Source organism: Erpetoichthys calabaricus, chromosome 13 (assembly GCF_900747795.2).
Source record: "Erpetoichthys calabaricus chromosome 13, fErpCal1.3, whole genome shotgun sequence".
NCBI classification, from domain to species: Eukaryota; Metazoa; Chordata; class Cladistia; order Polypteriformes; family Polypteridae; genus Erpetoichthys; species Erpetoichthys calabaricus.
In genome coordinates, this window is record NC_041406.2 from 622,682 (window position 1) to 642,859 (window position 20,178).

At 49.0% G+C, this 20,178-nt stretch overlaps 1 protein-coding gene across 1 annotated transcript in view; it reads left to right on the forward strand.

The window, feature by feature from the left end:
- The first annotated feature begins 4,212 nt into the window (after nt 1–4,212).
- The window catches only part of stt3b (STT3 oligosaccharyltransferase complex catalytic subunit B), a 92,196-nt gene continuing 76,230 nt past the window's right edge, over nt 4,213–20,178 (forward strand). Inside the window, exon 1 of the mRNA XM_028817849.2 lies at nt 4,213–4,755. Coding sequence (XP_028673682.1) covers nt 4,493–4,755 — 263 coding nt within the window. The 5' untranslated portion in view covers nt 4,213–4,492. The remainder of the gene's footprint in view (nt 4,756–20,178) is intronic.

The following is a 20,178-nucleotide window of genomic DNA, read 5'->3' on the forward strand; positions in this document are numbered from 1 at the left end:
TTCCGGGAGAATCCCAAGGCGTTCCCAGGCCAGTCGAGAGACATAGTCCCTCCAGCGTGTCCTGGGTCTTCCCCGGGGCCTCCTCCCAGTTAGACGTGCCCGGAACACCTCACCAGGGAGGCGTCCAAGAGGCATCCTGATCAGATGCCCGAGCCACCTCATCTGACTCCTCTCGATGCGGAGGAGCAGCGGCTCTACTCTGAGCCCCTCCCTGATGACTGAGCTTCTCACCCTATCTTTAAGGGAAAGCCCAGACACCCTGCGGAGGAAACTCATTTCAGCCGCTTGTATTCGCGATCTTGTTCTTTCGGTCACTACCCATAGCTCATGACCATAGGTGAGGGTAGGAACATAGATCGACTGGTAAATTGAGAGCTTCGCCTTGCGGCTCAGCTCCTTTTTCACCACGACAGACCGATGCAATGCCCGCATTACTGTGGATGCCGCACCGATCCGCCTGTCGATCTCACGCTCCATTCTTCCCTCACTCGTGAACAAGACCCCGAGATACTTGAACTCCTCCACTTGGGGCAGGATCTCGCTACCAACCCTGAGAGGGCACTCCACCCTTTTCCGGTTGAGGACCATGGTCTCGGATTTGGAGGTGCTGATTCTCATCCCAGCCGCTTCACACTCGGCTGCGAACCGATCCAGAGAGAGCTGAAGATCACGGCCTGATGAAGCAAACAGGACAACATCATCTGCAAAAAGCAGTGACCCAATCCTGAGCCCACCAAACCGGACCCCCTCAACACCCTGGCTGCGCCTAGAAATTCTGTCCATAAAAGTTATGAACAGAATCGGTGACAAAGGGCAGCCCTGGCGGAGTCCAACTCTCACTGGAAACGGGTTCGACTTACTGCCGGCAATGCGGACCAAGCTCTGGCACTGATCGTACAGGGACTGAACAGCCCTTATCAGGGGGGCCGGTACCCCATACTCTCGGAGTACCCCCCACAGGATTCCCCGAGGGACACAGTCGAATGCCTTTTCTAAGTCCACAAAACACATGTAGACTGGTTGGGCAAACTCCCATGCACCCTCCAGGACCCTGCTAAGGGTATAGAGCTGGTCCACTGTTCCGCGACCAGGACGAAAACCACACTGTTCCTCCTGAATCCGAGGCTCGACTATCCGACGGACCCTCCTCTCCAGGACCCCTGAATAGACTTTTCCAGGGAGGCTGAGGAGTGTGATCCCTCTGTAGTTGGAACACACCCTCCGATCCCCCTTCTTAAAGAGGGGGACCACCACCCCGGTCTGCCAATCCAGAGGCACTGTCCCTGATGTCCATGCGATGTTGCAGAGACGTGTCAACCAAGACAGTCCTACAACATCCAGAGCCTTGAGGAACTCCGGGCGTATCTCATCCACCCCCGGGGCCCTGCCACCAAGGAGTTTTTTGACCACCTCGGTGACCTCAGTCCCAGAGATGGGGGAGCCCACCTCTGAGTCCCCAGGCTCTGCTTCCTCATTGCAAGGCATGTTAATGGGATTGAGGAGGTCTTCAAAGTATTCCCCCCACCGACCCACAACGTCCCGAGTCGAGGTCAGCAGGGCACCATCCCCACCATATACAGTGTTGACACTGCACTGCTTCCCCTTCCTGAGACGCCGGATGGTGGACCAGAATCTCCTCGAAGCCGTCCGAAAGTCGTTCTCCATGGCCTCCCCAAACTCCTCCCACGCCCGAGTTTTTGCCTCAGCAACCACCAAAGCCGCATTCCGCTTGGCCTGCCGGTGCCTATCAGCTGCCTCTGGGGTCCCACAGGACAAAAGGGTCCTGTAGGACTCCTTCTTCAGCTTGACGGCATCCTTCACCGCCGGTGTCCACCAGCGGGTTCGGGGATTGCCGCCACGACAGGCACCGACCACCTTACGGCCACAGCTCCGGTCAGCTGCCTCAACAATAGAGGCACGGAACATGGCCCATTCGGACTCAATGTCCCCCACCTCCCTCGGGATGTGGTCGAAGTTCTGCCGGAGGTGGGAGTTGAAGCTACTTCTGACAGGGGGCTCTGCCAGACGTTCCCAGCAGACCCTCACAACACGTTTGGGCCTACCACGCCTGACCGGCATCCTCCCCCACCATCGAAGCCAACTCACCACCAGGTGGTGATCAGTTGACAGCTCCGCCCCTCTCTTCACCCGAGTGTCCAAGACATGTGGCCGCAAGTCCGACGACACGACCACAAAGTCGATCATCGAACTGAAGCCTAGGGTGTCCTGGTGCCAAGTGCACATATGAACACCCCTATGCTTGAACATGGTGTTCGTTATGGACAATCCGTGACGAGCACAGAAGTCCAGTAACAAAACACCGCTCGGGTTCAGATCGGGGGGGCCATTCTCCCAATCACGCCCTTCCAGGTCTCACTGTCATTGCCCACGTGAGCATTGAAGTCTCCCAGCAGAACGAGGGAGTCCCCAGAAGGTATGCCCTCTAGCACCCCCCTCCAGGGACTCCAAAAAGGGTGGGTACTCCGAACTGCTGTTCGGTGCATACGCACAAACAACAGTTAGGACCCGTCCCCCCACCCGAAGGCGAAGGGAGGCTACCCTCTCGTCCACCGGGGTAAACCCCAATGTACAGGCTCCAAGTCGGGGGGGCAATAAGTATACCCACACCCGCTCGGCGCCTCTCACCGGGGGCAACTCCAGAGTGGTAGAGAGTCCAGCCCCTCTCAAGGAGATTGGTTCCAGAGTCCAAGCTGTGCGTCGAGGTGAGCCCGACTATATCTAGCCGGAACCTCTCAACTTCGCGCACTAGCTCAGGCTCCGACATCTTCAGAGAGGTGACATTCCACGTCCCAAGAGCCAGTTTCTGTAGCCGAGGATCGGACCACCAAGGTCCCCGCCTTCGGCCACCACCCAACTCACACTGCACCCGACCTCCTTGGCCCCTCCCATAGGTGGTGAGCCCATGGGAAGGGGGACCCACGTTGCCTCTTCGGGCTGTGCCCGGCCGAGCCCCATGGGTGCAGGCCCGGCCACCAGGCGCTCGCCATCGAGCCCCACCTCCAGGCCTGGCTCCAGAGTGGGGCCCCGGTGACCCGCGTCCGGGCGAGGGAAAACGCCGTCCAAAATTGTTTTTCATCATAGGAGGTTTGTTTAACCGCTCTTTGTCTCATCCCTCACCTAGGACCAGTTTGCCTTGGGTGGCCCTACCAGGGGCATAAAGCCCTGGACAACAGAGCTCCTAGGATCATTGGGACACGCAAACCCCTCCACCACGATAAGGTGATGGTTAAAGGAGGGGCACACACACACACATATATATATATACTGTATATGGCCCACAGTTGTATAAGTACAGTACGTAGTCCCAAGTATTATACAACGTCTATATAAAGTATTCGCTCCTTGCGAGCTTTTCCATTTTATGGTTGCAGAACGTTGAAACTCATTTGATTTAATTTCGCGTTTTTGAGACACATTTGTAATTCATTGAGAACACTTTGACATTTAAAAGGTCTTTTTCTGCAGATCATTATCAAAAGAGCCAAATTTCATTCTAATGTGACTTAATGTGAAATAATAAAATTTGAAGACTTCCCATTAACTAAACAGCAGCACACGACCCGTGCTGTTGCCGATCCGTATACTTTGGAATTTGTTACGCACATAAGTAATGAGAGACATTTTGTGCCTCCTTTGCGTCTAAGTTTTATTCCGATAATACTGCACGTGCGACGCAGAATCATCATGCGCACTGCACATTTAGCATTTTAGATAACAACGGCTGGCGATAAGATAAGTGACTGTGGGCAGCTAGCAGAGAAGAGATTGTCCATCGGAATCGTCAATTTCTTGAAAATTGATAAACCTTCAGAGCCAGTGTTTTTTTGAATGACAGACGATTGTGAAGGCCCCTTTAGAACAATAGCGGACCCTTTCTGTGACTCCATTGACAACTTCGATTCTTCGCAGCTTTCAACTTTTACAAAACAGGGTAGCAGTTCATTTAATTCATTGGCTGGCGGGCACGTGACGTCAAACTCTTGCTCATTCTTGTCCTCCACCGATTGGCTAATGGTCTGACTACTCTAGGACCTGCCTTCCGCAAGCCGGCTGTCGCGTCATTCTCCTTGCTATTCGCCGAGCTGCTTGTCAATTCGCGGTGGAGGACGAGACCGACACGATTTTAAGGCGGGGCCAAGCGCGCTCCGCCTTCGCTCTCTACCTGTCGCGTTGTGAGAGGCAGAACGCGCTTCCTGTAGTCGGAGCCCCGCCTACATCTCCACCCTCTGGCGGACTGGAGTCAGAGACGCCGCTGCGCGTGAGTTCGGCGGGCGGCTGTAATGTCGAAGTGTTGCTAGTTGCGTTGCGTCTTGGAATTAATAGCAGTGGAGCACATCTGATCGGGGGGGAAGAAGGCAGAAGAGGTGGAGGAGGCGGAGGTGGAGAGAGAGTGGGAGACCATCGGGGACTGAGGCGGCGGCAGGGGCTCTCTTCCCAACCTAGAGTCACACAAGCGGTCTCTACGCAGAATATGGCGGAGCAGCAGTCCGTCCCCGACGGCAAGCACAAGGCATCCCCAAAACCCGTTGGCTCGCCTGTGGGAAACAGTCGGTCGAGCTGCAGCGGCGCCGCCACGGCGGGCAGTGGAGGCCTGTCCGGTGGCCTGACCCAGCCCGCCGGCTGGCAGTCCCTCCTCTCGTTCACCATACTCTTTCTGGCCTGGCTGGCAGGCTTCAGTTCCCGGCTGTTCGCTGTGATTCGCTTCGAGAGCATCATTCACGAGTTCGACCCCTGGTGAGTAAAGTTCGACGCGGCGGCGTTCGTTTTTTTTTTGGGCGCTTTTGCGCGTAGTTCGCGGGGAAGGCAACTTTGTTTCGAGCCCCGGTCAACTTTTAGGCCGAAATTGTAGTTCTTTGGCAGGTAAGCGCAAGGCGCTGCGCTCGCAGCCCCAGTTGTTGTTCTGCACTTGAGTTTCTTTGCTGCAACTGTGCCGGGTGGCGTTTCAGTTTGGCGCGGGTGTTGTTTTATTTGTGGGTTTCCATAACCCCCCCCCCCCCCTTCGGGTTTGCAGTTATTTTAAAATGCGACGGTTTCACGAATCGCGCTTGTTCGTAAAGGCGCGTTATAAATAACCGCGAATAACGCGAGCGATCGGTTGAACGAGCAGGCAACGAATTGCACACCTTTGGGATTTCCAGAGCTCAACTCACCTCGCCGCTGGTGGTGCTTCTCCACCCGGAAGTGGCACGTTTGAGGAGCCCTTTGAGCCCCCTCCCTCCCTCTGCCTTCTTGGAAAGTAAATCGTTATTGTGTTTAGCGCCATTGGCGACACGCGCCGGCACCTGACGATTTCCACATGAAACAAGAGCGTGTAGGAAACGGCACATCGACTTTATTAATAGGAAAAAATAAAAGCACACAAAACCGACAGTTGGAGCATCTCGGGAAAACGCGTGGCGTGTGTGCACTTGACGCAGTGACACTTGCGTCCGCTCCCGCGGTCATCACGGTTGGCCTTTCTTGGTGGCTGCTGGGCATGTGGGGGAGCTGCTTTTATGAATGCCACCGGGCATCGCGATGATCGCCAGCGCTCCACGATTCGGTGCACGTTTTGTTGGATTCTTCAAGTCGGCCTCCGCACATCCATTGACCCGGAGGAGGTCAACAGTTGGAGTTTGTCCTCCTGAGCTCTTTAGGAAGGCACTCTAGTCAAATGGTATACTAGTGACATAAACGACAATGGCTCGTAGAGACGCCGATTGATTTTTGGTTCAATTTGCGAACCTTTACTTTAGGGGTCACAAATGGGGACTAAGTTGGGGTGCGCGGATAATGTTTTGAAGCACAAAGGAAATGTGCGCATGCGCCGTCAAGAACACCACCGTAGAACATAAAAACGTTATGTAGACCTGTAACAAAACTAAAGAGTGCCAATGTGCAAGAGCCTGCTGTATACACCTGATTAAGAGCCACACAGTAATACCCCCCCCCCCCCCCCCGGAGTGTGACATTTATGACAGGGACACAAATGGGAAATTCAGCCAAACACTTGGAGTTTTCCTTCAGATATATAGATAGATACTTTATTAATCCCAAGGGGAAATTCACACAAAACCACAAACTTGTGGAAGGCAGTTGGGCTTCAGGCACCTTCAGAACTGGACTTGATGTTTTTTTTTGGAGGATTGGTTTGTTGCTCTGTTTTGCCAACATTTTTCTGATATTCTAATGTATGCAAGGCCCAGTTTTCTACACGCAGTTTAATAAAAGTGATGGGATAATGTAAAGAAATGTTGACCATCTGCAGTGTATCTGTTAAAACTAGGATGGGTGATGAAGTCTGATGGTTGTGGGCAAAGGGGCAGTCAGTGGCAGCAGGGTACGCTTGTGCCAACCTACACCTGCATCTAATTGGGCAATTCAAAGTCATCGGTTAACACGTCTCAGATGAGGGAGGAGAGTCTGTTGAAGAGGCACTGAATTGTTTAAGTAAGTAAAAATGTATTACGAAGTGCCTAGCACAGACAAAAGTAACGAAGCGCTGAACAGTAAAGAAATTGAATTAAGTAAGATATTAAAACAAAATACAGAGCAATGACAATACAGAAAACACCCACAGATGACCACGCTACCCAAATGGCAGTCTGAGCCAATGTGTCCCAGGTTGACACCTAAACAGTAACCTGACACATCGATACTCTCAATTGTAGTTTTGTTGGATTTGTAAAGTCGGACTCGGCGCTCGCGCACACACACACACACACACACACAGACCTAATGGTTTACCCATTGACCCAACAGTTGGAGTTTATCCTCCAGAGCTCTTTAGGAAGGCACTTCATCAAATCGTGTGCTAGTGACACACATGAGGATGGATTGTAGAGAGGCCGATTGATTTTTGACTACAGTAAATCGCTCATTTCCAGACCTTCATGATCCAAGTTAGTCTCGGTGGAGATGAGGGTGGGTAGACTTTGTCTTTGTGGATTAATCAAGCACATTTGCTCGCTTCAGTGCACCTTCAGACCTGAGGTTGTGGGTATAAGTCCCGCCGCTGACTCTTTGTGACCACGAGCAGATCTCTTCACTTGCCTGTGCTCCAGTTGGAAAAACAAAAGAAGCAGAACTAATTATATTCAAATTCTTTAAGTCGCTTTGCCTAAAGTTAAAATTTAAAAACATTAAGTAGAAACTGAATTGCATATGCAAAACCCTGTCCTTTACATTGGACTTAATAATATAAAGAGAGAGTGCCCTCCAGCAGCGTGTCAGGGTACTATGGGAGATGGCATTACAGTCTGATGGCTGTGGGCACAAGAGCCATAGTGAGACCTGATTGTGCAGTGTGGTGATGTTGCCAGTCAGTGGCAGGGCACACTTTGAATACACCCACACCTGCCACAGCCGGCCCTGGGTTCAAACCCGCAGCCAGTAATCCCTAAATTAGTAAGTATTGCACCGTCTCGGTGTCAGGAACAAGTGGAGTTCTTAATCAAGGCCTGTGAAGTCCTTGTTTTGCTGGTCCTTACCCAGCAGTCTGCATGTCGTGATTAAAGAAAAGTGTAGTGTGAGGACCCTTCTGAACCCGAGCTTTGAATATTTCTCCTGTTAATCGTATACGACCCCCTTCTCGGGTCACATCTCAAAGGACACGGGTTTGATTTAAAGGACATCCATCTGCATGTGGCAGTCGAGACTTTGAGAGGTTTGGCCGAGGGACCTGAAAGTGAATTCTCTTTCTCTTTGGCCCTTTGAGTCGACCAACACCCCAAATCTGAGACCACCTGCAGGTGAATGTAAGCAGCTACCCCAATTGGGGAACTTTGGGCACTTGTGGGTTTAATCCTGATTACTGGTACATTTGTGAAGTAGATGAAGCTGTCTGCTTATGCTGTCTCTCATTGTTCTGTCCTGGAGTGGCACAGTGCCTGGCTCTGCCTGCTGCTGCACTCCTCCAGCATCCTTGGTTTGAATTCCACACTTTGTTGTTGGCTGTGTGCAGGTTATGAATTCTTCTGTGTTTTTTTTTTTTTTTTAACATGTACCCCACAGAGGTGTAGTTAAGTACATTGGCCTGGTTTGGGTGTGGGCAGAGTTGGTACCCACGTTTTGCTCAGGGTAAAGTTCAGTGCCCTGGGGTCCTGAATTTGGTTCTGTGGGCTAGAGAGTGTGGGTATGAAAGTATCCATCATCTTCTCCTCTGAGCTCCAGATGGCGATTGAAGAGAAGGTGCTTGGGGTTCATAGAGCTGAAAAGACGGTCCTGTGAGGACTGTGGGGCTCCATTCCTATTAGAGCAGGGGTGGGCAGTATTGGTCCTGGGGGGGGGGGGGGGGCAGGGGGGCTGCAGGTTTTCCTTCCATCCAAATTGCTTAATTAGAAACCAGTGCCTGTAAATCTCTGACCTGATTTAATTTAATGGTTTGTTAGGTTGCTGTGTAATGTTCCCTTTCCATTGATGTCATCCAACTGATTTGAAGCCTGAAACGGATACGTTTGTCTGATAATTCGTCTTTGTGTCTGATAATTCTTCTCTTAAGTGTTTTTGTTTTTTAAACCAAATGGTGCAGGATGAATCCACACAGGTGTAAATGGAAACAAGCGAGATGGAGAACTGCTGGCTCCTTTGTCGTTTACATCTTATTGCTATTGAGGTGCCATTAAAACACTGAATGTGGCTGTTTAAGGGTGGGGAGCCTTAACAATTGAGACCACTAAAACGAAGCACCAACATGTCACTTGATCAATAGGCGCAGTAATGGACTTGTCATTAAGAAAGTGGCTTGGAATAAAAACCTGCAGCCTCTGTGGCCCTCCAGGACTGACGCTGCCCACCCCTGTCAGAGAGCTTGGCGCTCCAGGAAGTTTTTGAACTGCCAATGGCACTGATGTGAGGTTCTGAGCTGCTAAGATCAGAGTAAGTCGTCTTGTGGTGTGGAGCTCTTCACTTGTGATACCGAATTTCAGAACTTCACCTCTAAACACTCCCCGGGCTGATGTGTACTCCATTGTGCTGACCTCTTTTATAAGTCGCTTTGGATATATGTGTCTGCTAAGTTAATAAATGTAAATGTCAATAATGATGATTTTAGCATCTGGTGAAAGTCCTTTGGCTGGAATGGACCACAGTGAGCAGGCCCAGGGACTGACAATTCCAGGGAATCTCTTGATTGAGTTATCTGTGAGCGAACTGAAGAAGTTCTGGTCCGTCAGGAGCCGCTAGTTAGAAGTGCAACCTTCAGCCTGGTCAAGTGGACTGAAGATGAATGAATAATAAAGAAGAATACACAACGGCAGATCATTCAAATAACACTCCGGAAGTGCAGATGGAGTGAAGCAGCGCTGGAGTGCACGGCCTGTGTGCAGTAGTACAGGGGTCTCAAGCTTGGCGGTGGTGGCGCATTTGTTTTCTGAATTATTAATTCAGCTCGTTTGAGTTGATTTTAAATTGTATCGAGTTTTTAAGGGTATGTTGGGTTTCCGTTCAGATCTTACAGTGGACTGCTTATTAAAACAATTCCTGGATGCCCCGTGAGCATATGAAAGGCGCTATATAAATGTGTTCTCATTCTCTTGGCTGATGTTTTGAGGTCTGCTACTTTTTGGGTGGTGGGGGGTTTACTGTTGCTGTAGATTATTAATTTATCTCTCCCCCCCCCCCCCCCCCACCGTTGAAAGTAACTATTGTGTGTTGTTTGTACCCCCATTTTGTTTGCCAATGATCAGCGCTGTCGTTTCATTGGCTGTTAGAGCAGCTCCTGAGTTTTTTCGGGACACTGTGACTAAATGGTCCTTTGGTGTTAAAAGTGGCCTGGACAAGTCACAACTTCATCCAGGTTTGCGGATTTCAAGAAGCCTTTTGTTGTTTGTTTGCTAGAAGATGCCCTTTACTACGGGGAGTCAGTGGTTTTGACACGTGTCATCCTTCTTGTCTCTGATTTTTGTCTCGTGGTGGGTGAGATGGAACTGCACTGCTGCCAAAGCCACACTTTTTGTGTTTACTTGCCTCTCTCTTGCGGACGTCTCTTCTGCTGGTTACTCGATGAGTTCTCTTGCTTGTGTTTCTAGCACAATGGCCGGCCGTTGTGCTTCCTTGCTCGCTGGGTATTTCGTAAATGCCCGCGCTCATTGGCACAGTGCAGGTGAACTTAGTCTCCAGTTGAAGAAGGCGATTCTTTTCACTTCCATCTCAAATCGATTCATCTACAAAGGTGTCCAGAAACAATCCGTTAGGGACATAACAGCTGGGACAGGCAGCATTTTAAAAAATGTAGTTAAAGACAGAAACGTGCAATTTGTTACGCATCGAAAAGATTACGTTTCATTTTATTAGCGAGGATTTCCATTCGGGCTTAAACAATTCTGGGCTGAAACCCAGCAGCTTCATGGTTTCTGTAGCACCGGGAATGTTGGCCATCATTGGAGGCCTTTCAGATGAAGCACATTGTGTGACTTTTTATGAAATCTAAAGAGGCTCAAGTCGGGCCCAGTTAGTAAAGCGAGGGGGCATTTCAGAAGACTCCCTCCGCTGGGGGTCCTCCATGTGCTTTCATGGCGATGCCTCAAATGGATGTTTAGTCAGGAGTTCCCATTTTCAGCTATTGATTTTTATTTTTATTTTTTTTCCTACTTCAGTCATTCCCAAGTTCAGTCCTGTGGGACTCCTGCGGCCACGGGGTTTTATTTCAACCAGTTTCACATTTAATGCGTCGTTTTTACTTTTAATTGGTCTGGTTGTTTAGTGAGCTGCCTTTTGTAGTCCCTTAAAGTAAGAAGTTGTTTAAATGACGTTATTTGCCACTCTTTCTTCCTGTGGATGCGGTGTCATTCATTGTATCCAAATAGCAGTGCAGACACGTAGTGTCAATGAGCGGGCCAGCGAGTGTGACAGTGAAGTCGATGATCTCCTTTAGTCTCGTTGTTAATCATTGACATCTGAAAACATTTAAATTCCCCCATCACCCTGCGTGACTTTTCCACTGTTGTGGCTTCATTTACGTGACCTTAGAAGGTCCAGTTTGACATCCCCAGTGATTTGGTCATAGGGGTCCGCAGCTCAGAGATGTTTGACTTTTGCCTTGAGCTGCCTGGGGTGGGCTCTGTGTGTGGATGTGCGCTGGACATGTGACGTGCACAGTGAGGCCACAAGACAAAAAGAAACATGGCAGGGTGTTTGGACCTCGCAAACAGAGATGCGGCTCATCTCCCTGATGTCTTGTTTGTCATATCATGACAGAATGGAAAGTGAAGGGTCTGAGACCACCAATGGACGCACCCCACCTAGAAAACGCTCACACAGGCAGCAAGTGTAGTGAGCTGACTTTGGAAACTTGAAATGGGGCTAAAGAGGGGTGAAGCCGAAGTCGTGTAATCAGTCATCCCCTGCATTTCTAGCCGTGTAATGCGACAAGATCAGCAACTGCAGCTCCTTAACGTTTAACAAAGACGTTTAGTGTGCAACCGACACTTGAAAGAAATTGGGAGATGCAAAAGAAGCAGGCGTGTTTAAAGAACGCAAAGACTTACTGATGTAATGTCAATATTAGTCAGAAACCATGTCATTTTATTTATTTTGTTGGTATTTGCTCCACTGTATTTATCACTTAGGGGGAGATTGTCTTTTCACATGACCTTTGGGGGTCAGAGCACAGGGTCCGCCATAGTACAGCAAGCACCTCGGGAGCAGTTTAGAGGTTAAGGGCCTTGCTCAGGGGGTCCTACTCTGGCAGTGACAGGATTTGAATCGGCAGCCTTCCCGATACCAGCGCAGATCCTTCACCTCTGAGCCAATCAATTGAAAGTAAGAATTGACTGGAATGAAAACTGCAGCCACAGGAGACCCTCAGGACTGCGCTTGTAGACCACTGCTCTGTTCATACTGAGTCCTAGCAATGACGGACCCTCAAGTAATTATGACAAAGAATTTTAAAACCCTAAGTTTCATCTTTAATAACTGAATGTCGCAGAGCTCGTCTCGTGGTCCTTGTTTCTGTTTTGTATTCACTGCTTAAGTTCCTTTTTACTGTCTGCTTTGGTTAATTTCAAGTATTTTCTTTTAGGTTTTTTATTTTTCTGTATGTATAACTGGTTGTGCCTCATGGCTTCACCCACATAGTAGTGAAACAGGACAGCGAGGAGGGCCCTGCCTGGATCCCTAATCCTGACGTCACACTTCCTCCTCCTCTCGGATTAGTGCAAATATATCATGAATATAATAATATATATGAACTGTGCTGCTTACGGCGATGAGAGAAGTCACAGAATCAACCGGAATGTTCAAGTAAATTATAGAAAAAAAAAAAAAGAAACCCCAATCTAAATCCGTTAAGTAGCACTCTCGAAGTGGAGGCTGACGCGTAAGTGAGGATGGCCCCGCCCCCCTCGCCTCAGCCCGCGGCGTCTCTCAGATGCATGCAAATAAATGGGTATGGCAGGCGAACTCTGATACTGAACACGATGAGAGAATTCGCAAAATCAACGGAATGTTCAAGTAAATTATAGGGAAAAAAAACAACCCGATCTAAATCCGTTAAGTAGCTCTCTCGTGAAAAGCAGACGGAGTTTTCTTTATTGTGTCGCTTAGATGTTCTCTCAGGCCGCTTGTGCTTTGTGGTGTGGGAGACCCAGCTGGTCCAGTGCGCCTCATTTTGGTGCGGCGAGTCCTCTTGTGTTTCCCGTGACTATCATGCGTGTTGTTTGCTGGATTCTCAGATTACCGTATTGAGCCTTTGCTCGTTCCCCGTTGTTAGATCTTTCTATTTGTGCCTCTTCAGAGCACTTCTGTGTTTCAGAGCTGTTGAGAAATGAATCTCTTAACTTGTTAAGGTTTTTTGCCTGCCCTGATTCACAGCCAAAGGTTAAAGGTCAGGCACATTTGTTACCGTATTTTTGGACTTGTATTTCAGTGGCCAGTTTCCCTTTTAAGGGTCTGGGACCTGTCCGGATTGGGTGGGTCTTGGCAGGGTGCACCAGTGAGGGTTCTGGTTTACTCCCCAGCCAGTGTGGAGGCCTCTGAGGAGTTCAAGGTGAAGATAACAACTTGCCTGTTGAGTTTTGCTTCTTTTGTTGTTTCCAGTTGCAGTGTAATCCCCTTGGCAGATGTTGGCATGACCCCACTGCCCGCAGAAGCTTCAGGAAAACTGCAGTGCTGTGTGGTGGACGTGCTCTTAATTGCCTCTAATCTGTGGTGTTAATTTTATGGTTGGGTCTTCAGGTTTCCCACCAGACACAAGTGGTTTGATGGCCATGCGGCTAGTTTGCTGTTGATTGGCTGCACTTTGTAAATGGAAGCACGAGGCCTGCTGTCTTCACTGCTGGGGTGATTGTTGTACATAAAATACACAGACTCGCATGATGGAGGATCGGATTGGCAGGGCCTTTATGTTGAGATTATTTTGCACTGATTTAGTAATGTACTGCTGTAAAGTATGGGACAGAAAGGCAATGCTGGCACACACACGAATCATGGATTCAAATCCTGGCTCAGTCACGTCACATTGTGCATTTGGATGTTTTCCTTGTGCCAGTTTCACCTATTAAAAAATGCATCGTGCGAGTGGTGGAGCCGCCGGAGATAAAAGCAGGTCAGTGTTGACTGGGAGGCCTGCACTCGGCGATGAAGAAGGAGCAGTAACTGCAAGCTGACCTCTCGTTCAGTTCAAGTGACGTTTGTGTAGCACCCATGACTGAGTACAAGGTGACAGCAATGGCGCACATTACATCAGTTACGTTAAACATGCTCAGAAGAGACCACTCACAACCTGATCAAGGTGAAGTATACACACACCAGTCAGTCAGCCATAACATTTACACCACCGGCCTAATACGGCGTGGGTCACCCTCAGAGTCCTCTGAAGGTGTCCTCTGCCATCCGCACCAAGCCATTACCAGCCGATCCTTTGTAAGTGGCGAGGTGGGGCCTCCATGGATCAGAGTTTTTCTTCCAGCACTTTTGATCCAGTTGAGACCTTAGGAATTTGGTGGCCGAGTTAACACCTTGAACTCTTCGTCACGTTCCTCAAACCGTTCCTGAACATTAGTACAGTGTGACAGGCGGGGCACTTTATCCTGCTCAATGAGGCCAGTGCCGTCCGTAAATACCATTGTCACAATGGGGGGGTGTGCAGCGATCTGGAGTCCATGTTAAAGTAACCTCCACCTGGATGTCAGGCCCCAAGGTTTCCCAGAAGAACACTTCATCACGCTGCCACCACTGGCTGGCCTTCTACCCATAGTGCCTCCTGCTACCATCTCTTCCCCAGGTAAACAACGCATGCATGTGATTCACCAGACCAGGCCACCTTCTCCCAAAGCACCTTGTCGGTGCTTTAGATGGTGGACAGGGGGTCAGTATGGGCACTGTGCCCATTCTGCAGCTACTCAGCAAGCCATGATGCACAGCGTGTTCTGACTTTCTCTCATGGCCAGCATTACATTGCTCAGCACTTTGTGGCACAGCAGTTCTTCTGCATCAGTGAGCCTTCACACCCATGACCCTGCCACCGGGACCACGCATCACGGGAATACCCCACAAGAGCAGCCTGACCCAGCTGTCTAGACGTCAGTTTGGTCCTGGTCAGAATGATCGCTCAGATCCTTATGCTTACCCAGTTGTTCTTGTCTCTAACACGTCTCCTTCAAGAGCGGACTGTTTACTTGCTGCCATTGGAACGAGATGAGTGGTGCTGTTCACTGCATTGCTGGAGAAAACCTACCAGGGGTCCATGGCTGGTCATGACGGGTCCCAGTTGTGGTGTCCCCGTCTAGCTGGTCCGCTGTCACCAGTATTCTAGATGGGTTTGTGCTGGGAAGTCTGATAGGAAGATTACGTCGCCGCTGTCCTCCAGTGCTTACTTGAGTGTCTACAATACAAAAATAAAGAGTTGAGATGGTACGTAGCATGTGACAGATGATCAGAAAGTTCAGTGTTAGTGATTGTTATCTCCATCAATAAAACTGTAAGCCGTTTCTGTTTGTTAGTCTGCTCGTCTGTTCACTGGTCACACAAAACGGCGAAACTGATTTTCACCTCATCCTGGAACAAGGATATCGTCATTGGAGTGGCCAAAGCGTCGTTTTCTTCTCTAGTTATTTGCAGGATTGCGGCTTTTCTCCACGAGTGTAGCTGTTTGGCGTGTTGTGGGTTCTACTTGGCCGTGTTGAATTTCCAAAGCCTGTTTATTTATACCCAGGCAATGGCAGGAGCTTTGGCTACAACATACTGTATATGCACTCTGTTTGTTCTCATATAATATTTGTTCTTATGATTGACTTTTCAGTTTAAACGTATGCATCGTGGGTAGAAGCTGTCCACTGGCCAGAAGGTAGGAGTCAGGAAGCGGCTGTGCAGGGGGGCTCAGGTATTTATTTAATGAAGCCGTATGCCTTGCTAAGTAGTGAATAGAAAGGTGCCAGCCTAATTGTGGGCCACCTTCAACACACTATTAGTATCTCACCGCCCTGGAATGAGCAGGTGCCCTACCAGGCAGTGGCACAGCGAGTGAAGATGGCCTGCAGACGCTGGCGAGAACTGCCATGTAGTGGGGACAAGGTGTGGGAGACGGTGGGTTGGTGTCACCGAGAGGGGCCGCACCGCACCAGGCGTTCAGGGACAGGCTCACGTGGATAGTTCACCACAGAGAAGATCTTCAAACTGAAACACATTGGCATCTGAGTAGCTGAGGCACTGGTGAGCCTCCATGACAAGAGCCGAGTTGTGTTGTGTCCGCTTCAGCTCGTCAGTGATGGTCACTTGATGTCTGCAAGGATTAACAAGCCATCCTTGGACTGCAGGGCGCCAGTCTGTGTGGCGTCTTTTTCCATGGCATCAAGAGCTACATAGAGACGGGTCAGTTGCAGTTCATAGTTTTTGTTCTGCTTATTCTGTGTGAACGATAAACAGATGTAATGTACACGTGGGGTATACGTGGCCCGTTGAGGTCATTTCTATCAGATGATGTCCTCCGTTCTTTGATTGAAGCTCTAGACCAGTGGTCCACCGTGTATCATGGACTGGACCAGCTAGATATCATGTTGATGGTGACTCGGTCTGGTCACGTTGTGCTATTTTCTAACCTGCTTAATCCAGAGCAGGGTGACAGAGGGTGCTGGAGTTTATCCCAGCTAGCATTGGGGTCCGTCACGGGGCAAACAAACAGAAACACACACACGTGCCCATGTAGCACTGCCAATTCACCTAACCCTGTGCTATGTAAATTCAGTAAAGCCTTGTCAAACACCATGTCACTTTGTCAAATATCCTAACATCATTTTTAGGTCAATTGTCCCTTTATTGTGGAATGTCCCCATAATTGGTCATCTGACAGTGGTGTCCACGTGATGGCCATTGTAGACTGAAATATTTAAACGTGTTTGCGAGCAAACTTATCAGCAGATGGTCTCCTCCTCCTCCTCCTCCAGTAAAGTGGCAAATGACTGTCTGATGTACTTTTGGTTATTTCACTGGCCTTACATGGGGACCCCTGGACACTTTTAGATTTTTCGTGGCCTCCTCCAGTTGTAGGAATCCATGTATGATGGTGTCTTTCTGGTCCTGCAGCCCATAGGGGATTGAGTTGGAGGTGGCTGCAGTATTTTTGTCTAACTTGACCTACATTTCTGAGGGCCATCCTGGCTGGTGGTCTTGCTGCAAATGTATCCAGGACCCTCCTGTGAGTAGACTGTTGAACGGCCTGTTTCAGGACACTAGAGCTACTTACCCGCGGAAGCTGCTTGCTAGTGTGACTGGTGCGAGGCGTCGTTCATAAAGCTGATCTTTACCAGGTCAAAGACCCACCGTGTCCCAAGGGCACTCGCATTGATTCGAGTCAGCCAGGCAGACTGATGAGATTCGCCATGAAAAGTCTAAGACGAATTTAACTCAAGCAGCTCCCCGACGATTCCTTCTGAGCCTGTGCTGTATTCACGGGCCGTTTGAAATACGTGGGAGCGTTCAGAGGCCTTCAGCGTTTAGTTGACCTGAGACTGCGGTCTGGGGTCTGTGTGTGAACTGGGGCGTTGGTGGCGAAGGCCACACACACACACACACACACACACACACTGGTCTGGAGGAGTGCTGAGATGTCGTGAGCTTCATAAACGTCAAAACACAGGTAGTGAAGGCACAAACACAGCCTTGTGAAGATCGCTCAGTTCTGATGCGGAGTCCTGTCTTGTGATTCTTCATTTATGTTTATGTTCGTCTGCCAGCGCCATTTCATTCTTGTCCTTTTGTTGAGCCACCGTGTGGCACGTTTTGCTGTCCTCCTACCATCTGAGCCTCAAACTGGTGCTTTGCGTTGCTCTCCCGCTTAGCCTTTGGTGTGCATGTAGATGGCATGTGTTGTAAATGCCACTCTTGGTGGTTTGTGTGCCAGTGCTGGCCTGCAGTTTTCTAAATGCACAATAAGAGACAAAGCAATGAGACCAATTGGGGAGAAATTGTTCCTGCAGCAACTGGAACAAGTGGGAGCGTTTAGAAAGTGTGCTTGAAATACAGTAATCCCTCGCTATATCGCGCTTCGCCCTTCGCGGCTTCACTCCATCGCGGATTTTATATGTAAGCATATTTAAATATATATCGCGGATTTTTCGCTGCTTCGCGGGTTTTTGAGGACAATGGGTCTTTTAATTTCTGGTACATGCTTCCTCAGTTGGTTTGCCCAGTTGATTTCATACAAGGGATGCTATTGGCAGATGGCTGAGAAGCTACCCAGCTTACTTTTCTCTGTCTCTTGCGCTGACTATCTGTGATCCTGACGTAGGGGGTGTGAGCAGGGGGGCTGTTTGCACACCTAGACGATACAGACGCTCGTCTAAAAATGCTGAAAGATTATCTTCACTTTGCTACCTTCTGTGTGCAGCTTTTAAGTATGCTGCACGGTGCTTCGTATACTTAAAAGCTCAAAGGGCACGTATTGATTTTTTAATCTGTCTCTCTCTATCTCTCTCTAACTCTCTCTCTCTCTCTCTCTGCTCCTGACGGAGGGGGTGTGAGCTGCCGCCTTCAACAGCTTTGTGCCGCGGTGCTTCGCATACTTAAAAGCAAACAGCCCTATTGATTTATTTGCTCCTTTGAAGAGGAAGATATGTTTGCATTCTTTTAATTGTGAGACTGAACTGTCATCTCTGTCTTGTTATGGAGCACAGTTTAAACTTTTGAAAAAGAGACAAATGTTTGTTTGCAGTGTTTGTATAACGTTCCTGTCTCTCTACAACCTCCTGTGTTTCTGCGCAAATCTGTGACCCAAGCATGACAATATAAAAATAACCATATAAACATATGGTTTCTACTTCGCGGATTTTCTTATTTCGCGGGTGGCTCTGGAACGCAACCCCCGCGATGGAGGAGGGATTACTGTACGCCACTCTGTGCATTGTCCAAATTATTCGGTAAGAAGCGCATGTGCACCTTTAGGATTGGGCAAGTCATCATAGCGACCTCCATGTCTCCTGCTCGTCTTTCCAGTTTACGTTGCTGTGCACTTTGGTTTATTTTTCGTTTTCATTTAGCGCAGTTGACGTGTTGCGCGAGGTCACTGCTGTGACTTGTGGTTTGAGGAGGATCGTCCGTCATTGATATATAACCTGCAGCCTTTCTTTCCATCCTGTGTAACTCGTAACAAATGCTCTTTGGTGTTCAAACACCGGTGTCGCCTTTTCGGCATTTTGTGTGGACTCAACGGGAGGGGGAATCCAAATCAAAGTGACTCCAGTTTATCACAAGTGCAGGCAAAATAGTAACTGAGTGAATGAATACGTGATTGAGGTTTAATGGGTGGGCCCAAAAGTACGGTAAGGTAGCAACTGTTGTCAGAAAGAAATGCATGCTGGGATTAGTGACAGTGTGTTTTAGTGACAGATCCGCATTCTGATTTCACTGGTGAAGCACAGCAGGATGAAGAGTGAGGCTTCGGCTGAGAAAACCTTCATATGAGGTGAGACACACAAATAACCGGATTGGTATAATAATAATATTATTATTATATAGATAGATAGATAGATAGATATATATTATATGTATTGATGAATTCCAGCCTTCTAAACATCGTCACCTTCTCTATAGCCCCCCTCCTGATCTCTATACCGCTCCAGACGTCCTGGGAGGCTTCTTGCTTGAGGCTCTTCAACTGGCTGGTCGTTTCTGTCTTCACTTCATCCATTGAAGTAAAATGTCTTCCCTTCAGGTCACTTTTGATTTTTGGGAACAAGTAAAAGTCACAGGGAGCTAAATCGGTGAATAGGGAGGATGAGCGAGGGATGTTTTTGTCAGTGGGAGCTTTGTCTTGGTGAAGCACAAACAACCCTTCACCCAACCCGGGCATTGAACGTCTTCCACATTCTCTTGTCTTTCCTTGAAACATTTGTGCAACTCAAACTTGTGTGCAACACCGACTGTTGTCACCATACACGGTTTTTATCATTTCATAAGTTCCCGTGGCCATTTTGTTCAAATTAGTGAGAAATTTGATGTTGATTTACTGTTTGATTTTTTTTTTTTTTTTCCACCCAACATTATAGCGCCAACTCGTGTAGCGATCGTTGTGCAGATCCTGGCTGGGCTCATCACAGGATACACTGAGCCGGCCGGCGGTTTGAGAAGGCCTTTAGGAGGGAGGGGATATAGTTCTATTGTTCGCATCCAGCCAGCCGACCTCCAGACGGTTTTCCAGGAAAGCCCCAAGCCCAGTCTGGTTATTTTTGTGTCTCGCCTCATATATTCTGAAAGTCCAGTTTAGGGTCTCGGTGCCTATCTGAGAACTTCCAGCTGGGTGCAAGTCAAGAAAACGGCTGCAATGTGACTGTTGACCACCCAAGGAGGTCTTTGTGATGAACACCATGGACGTGAAATCAGCTGGAGGACTCCAGAGCCCTCGGTGACGATCCCTGTGTTTGTGTAGAACTCCTTAACGTCCTGTCACTCGTGTCTGTAGTCATCAAGCAGTGATCGACAATGCCCAGTCTGTGATGGCAGAGATGAAACCTAATGAGCAGGTTCAGAGTAAGAGTTAAGTATTGGGTGCCAAAGTGTATGTTAAATTGAGCAGGCAGTTCAATCCCAGAGAGTAGCGACGACTCTTTATAGACCTGGAAAAGTGATGAAGACGCAGAGAGTTTGAAAGTTCAAATCCCGCTTGGTGCCAGTCCCAAACCAACCCATCCATCCATCCATTATCCAACCCGCTATATACTATCTACAGGGTCACGGGGGTCTGCTGGA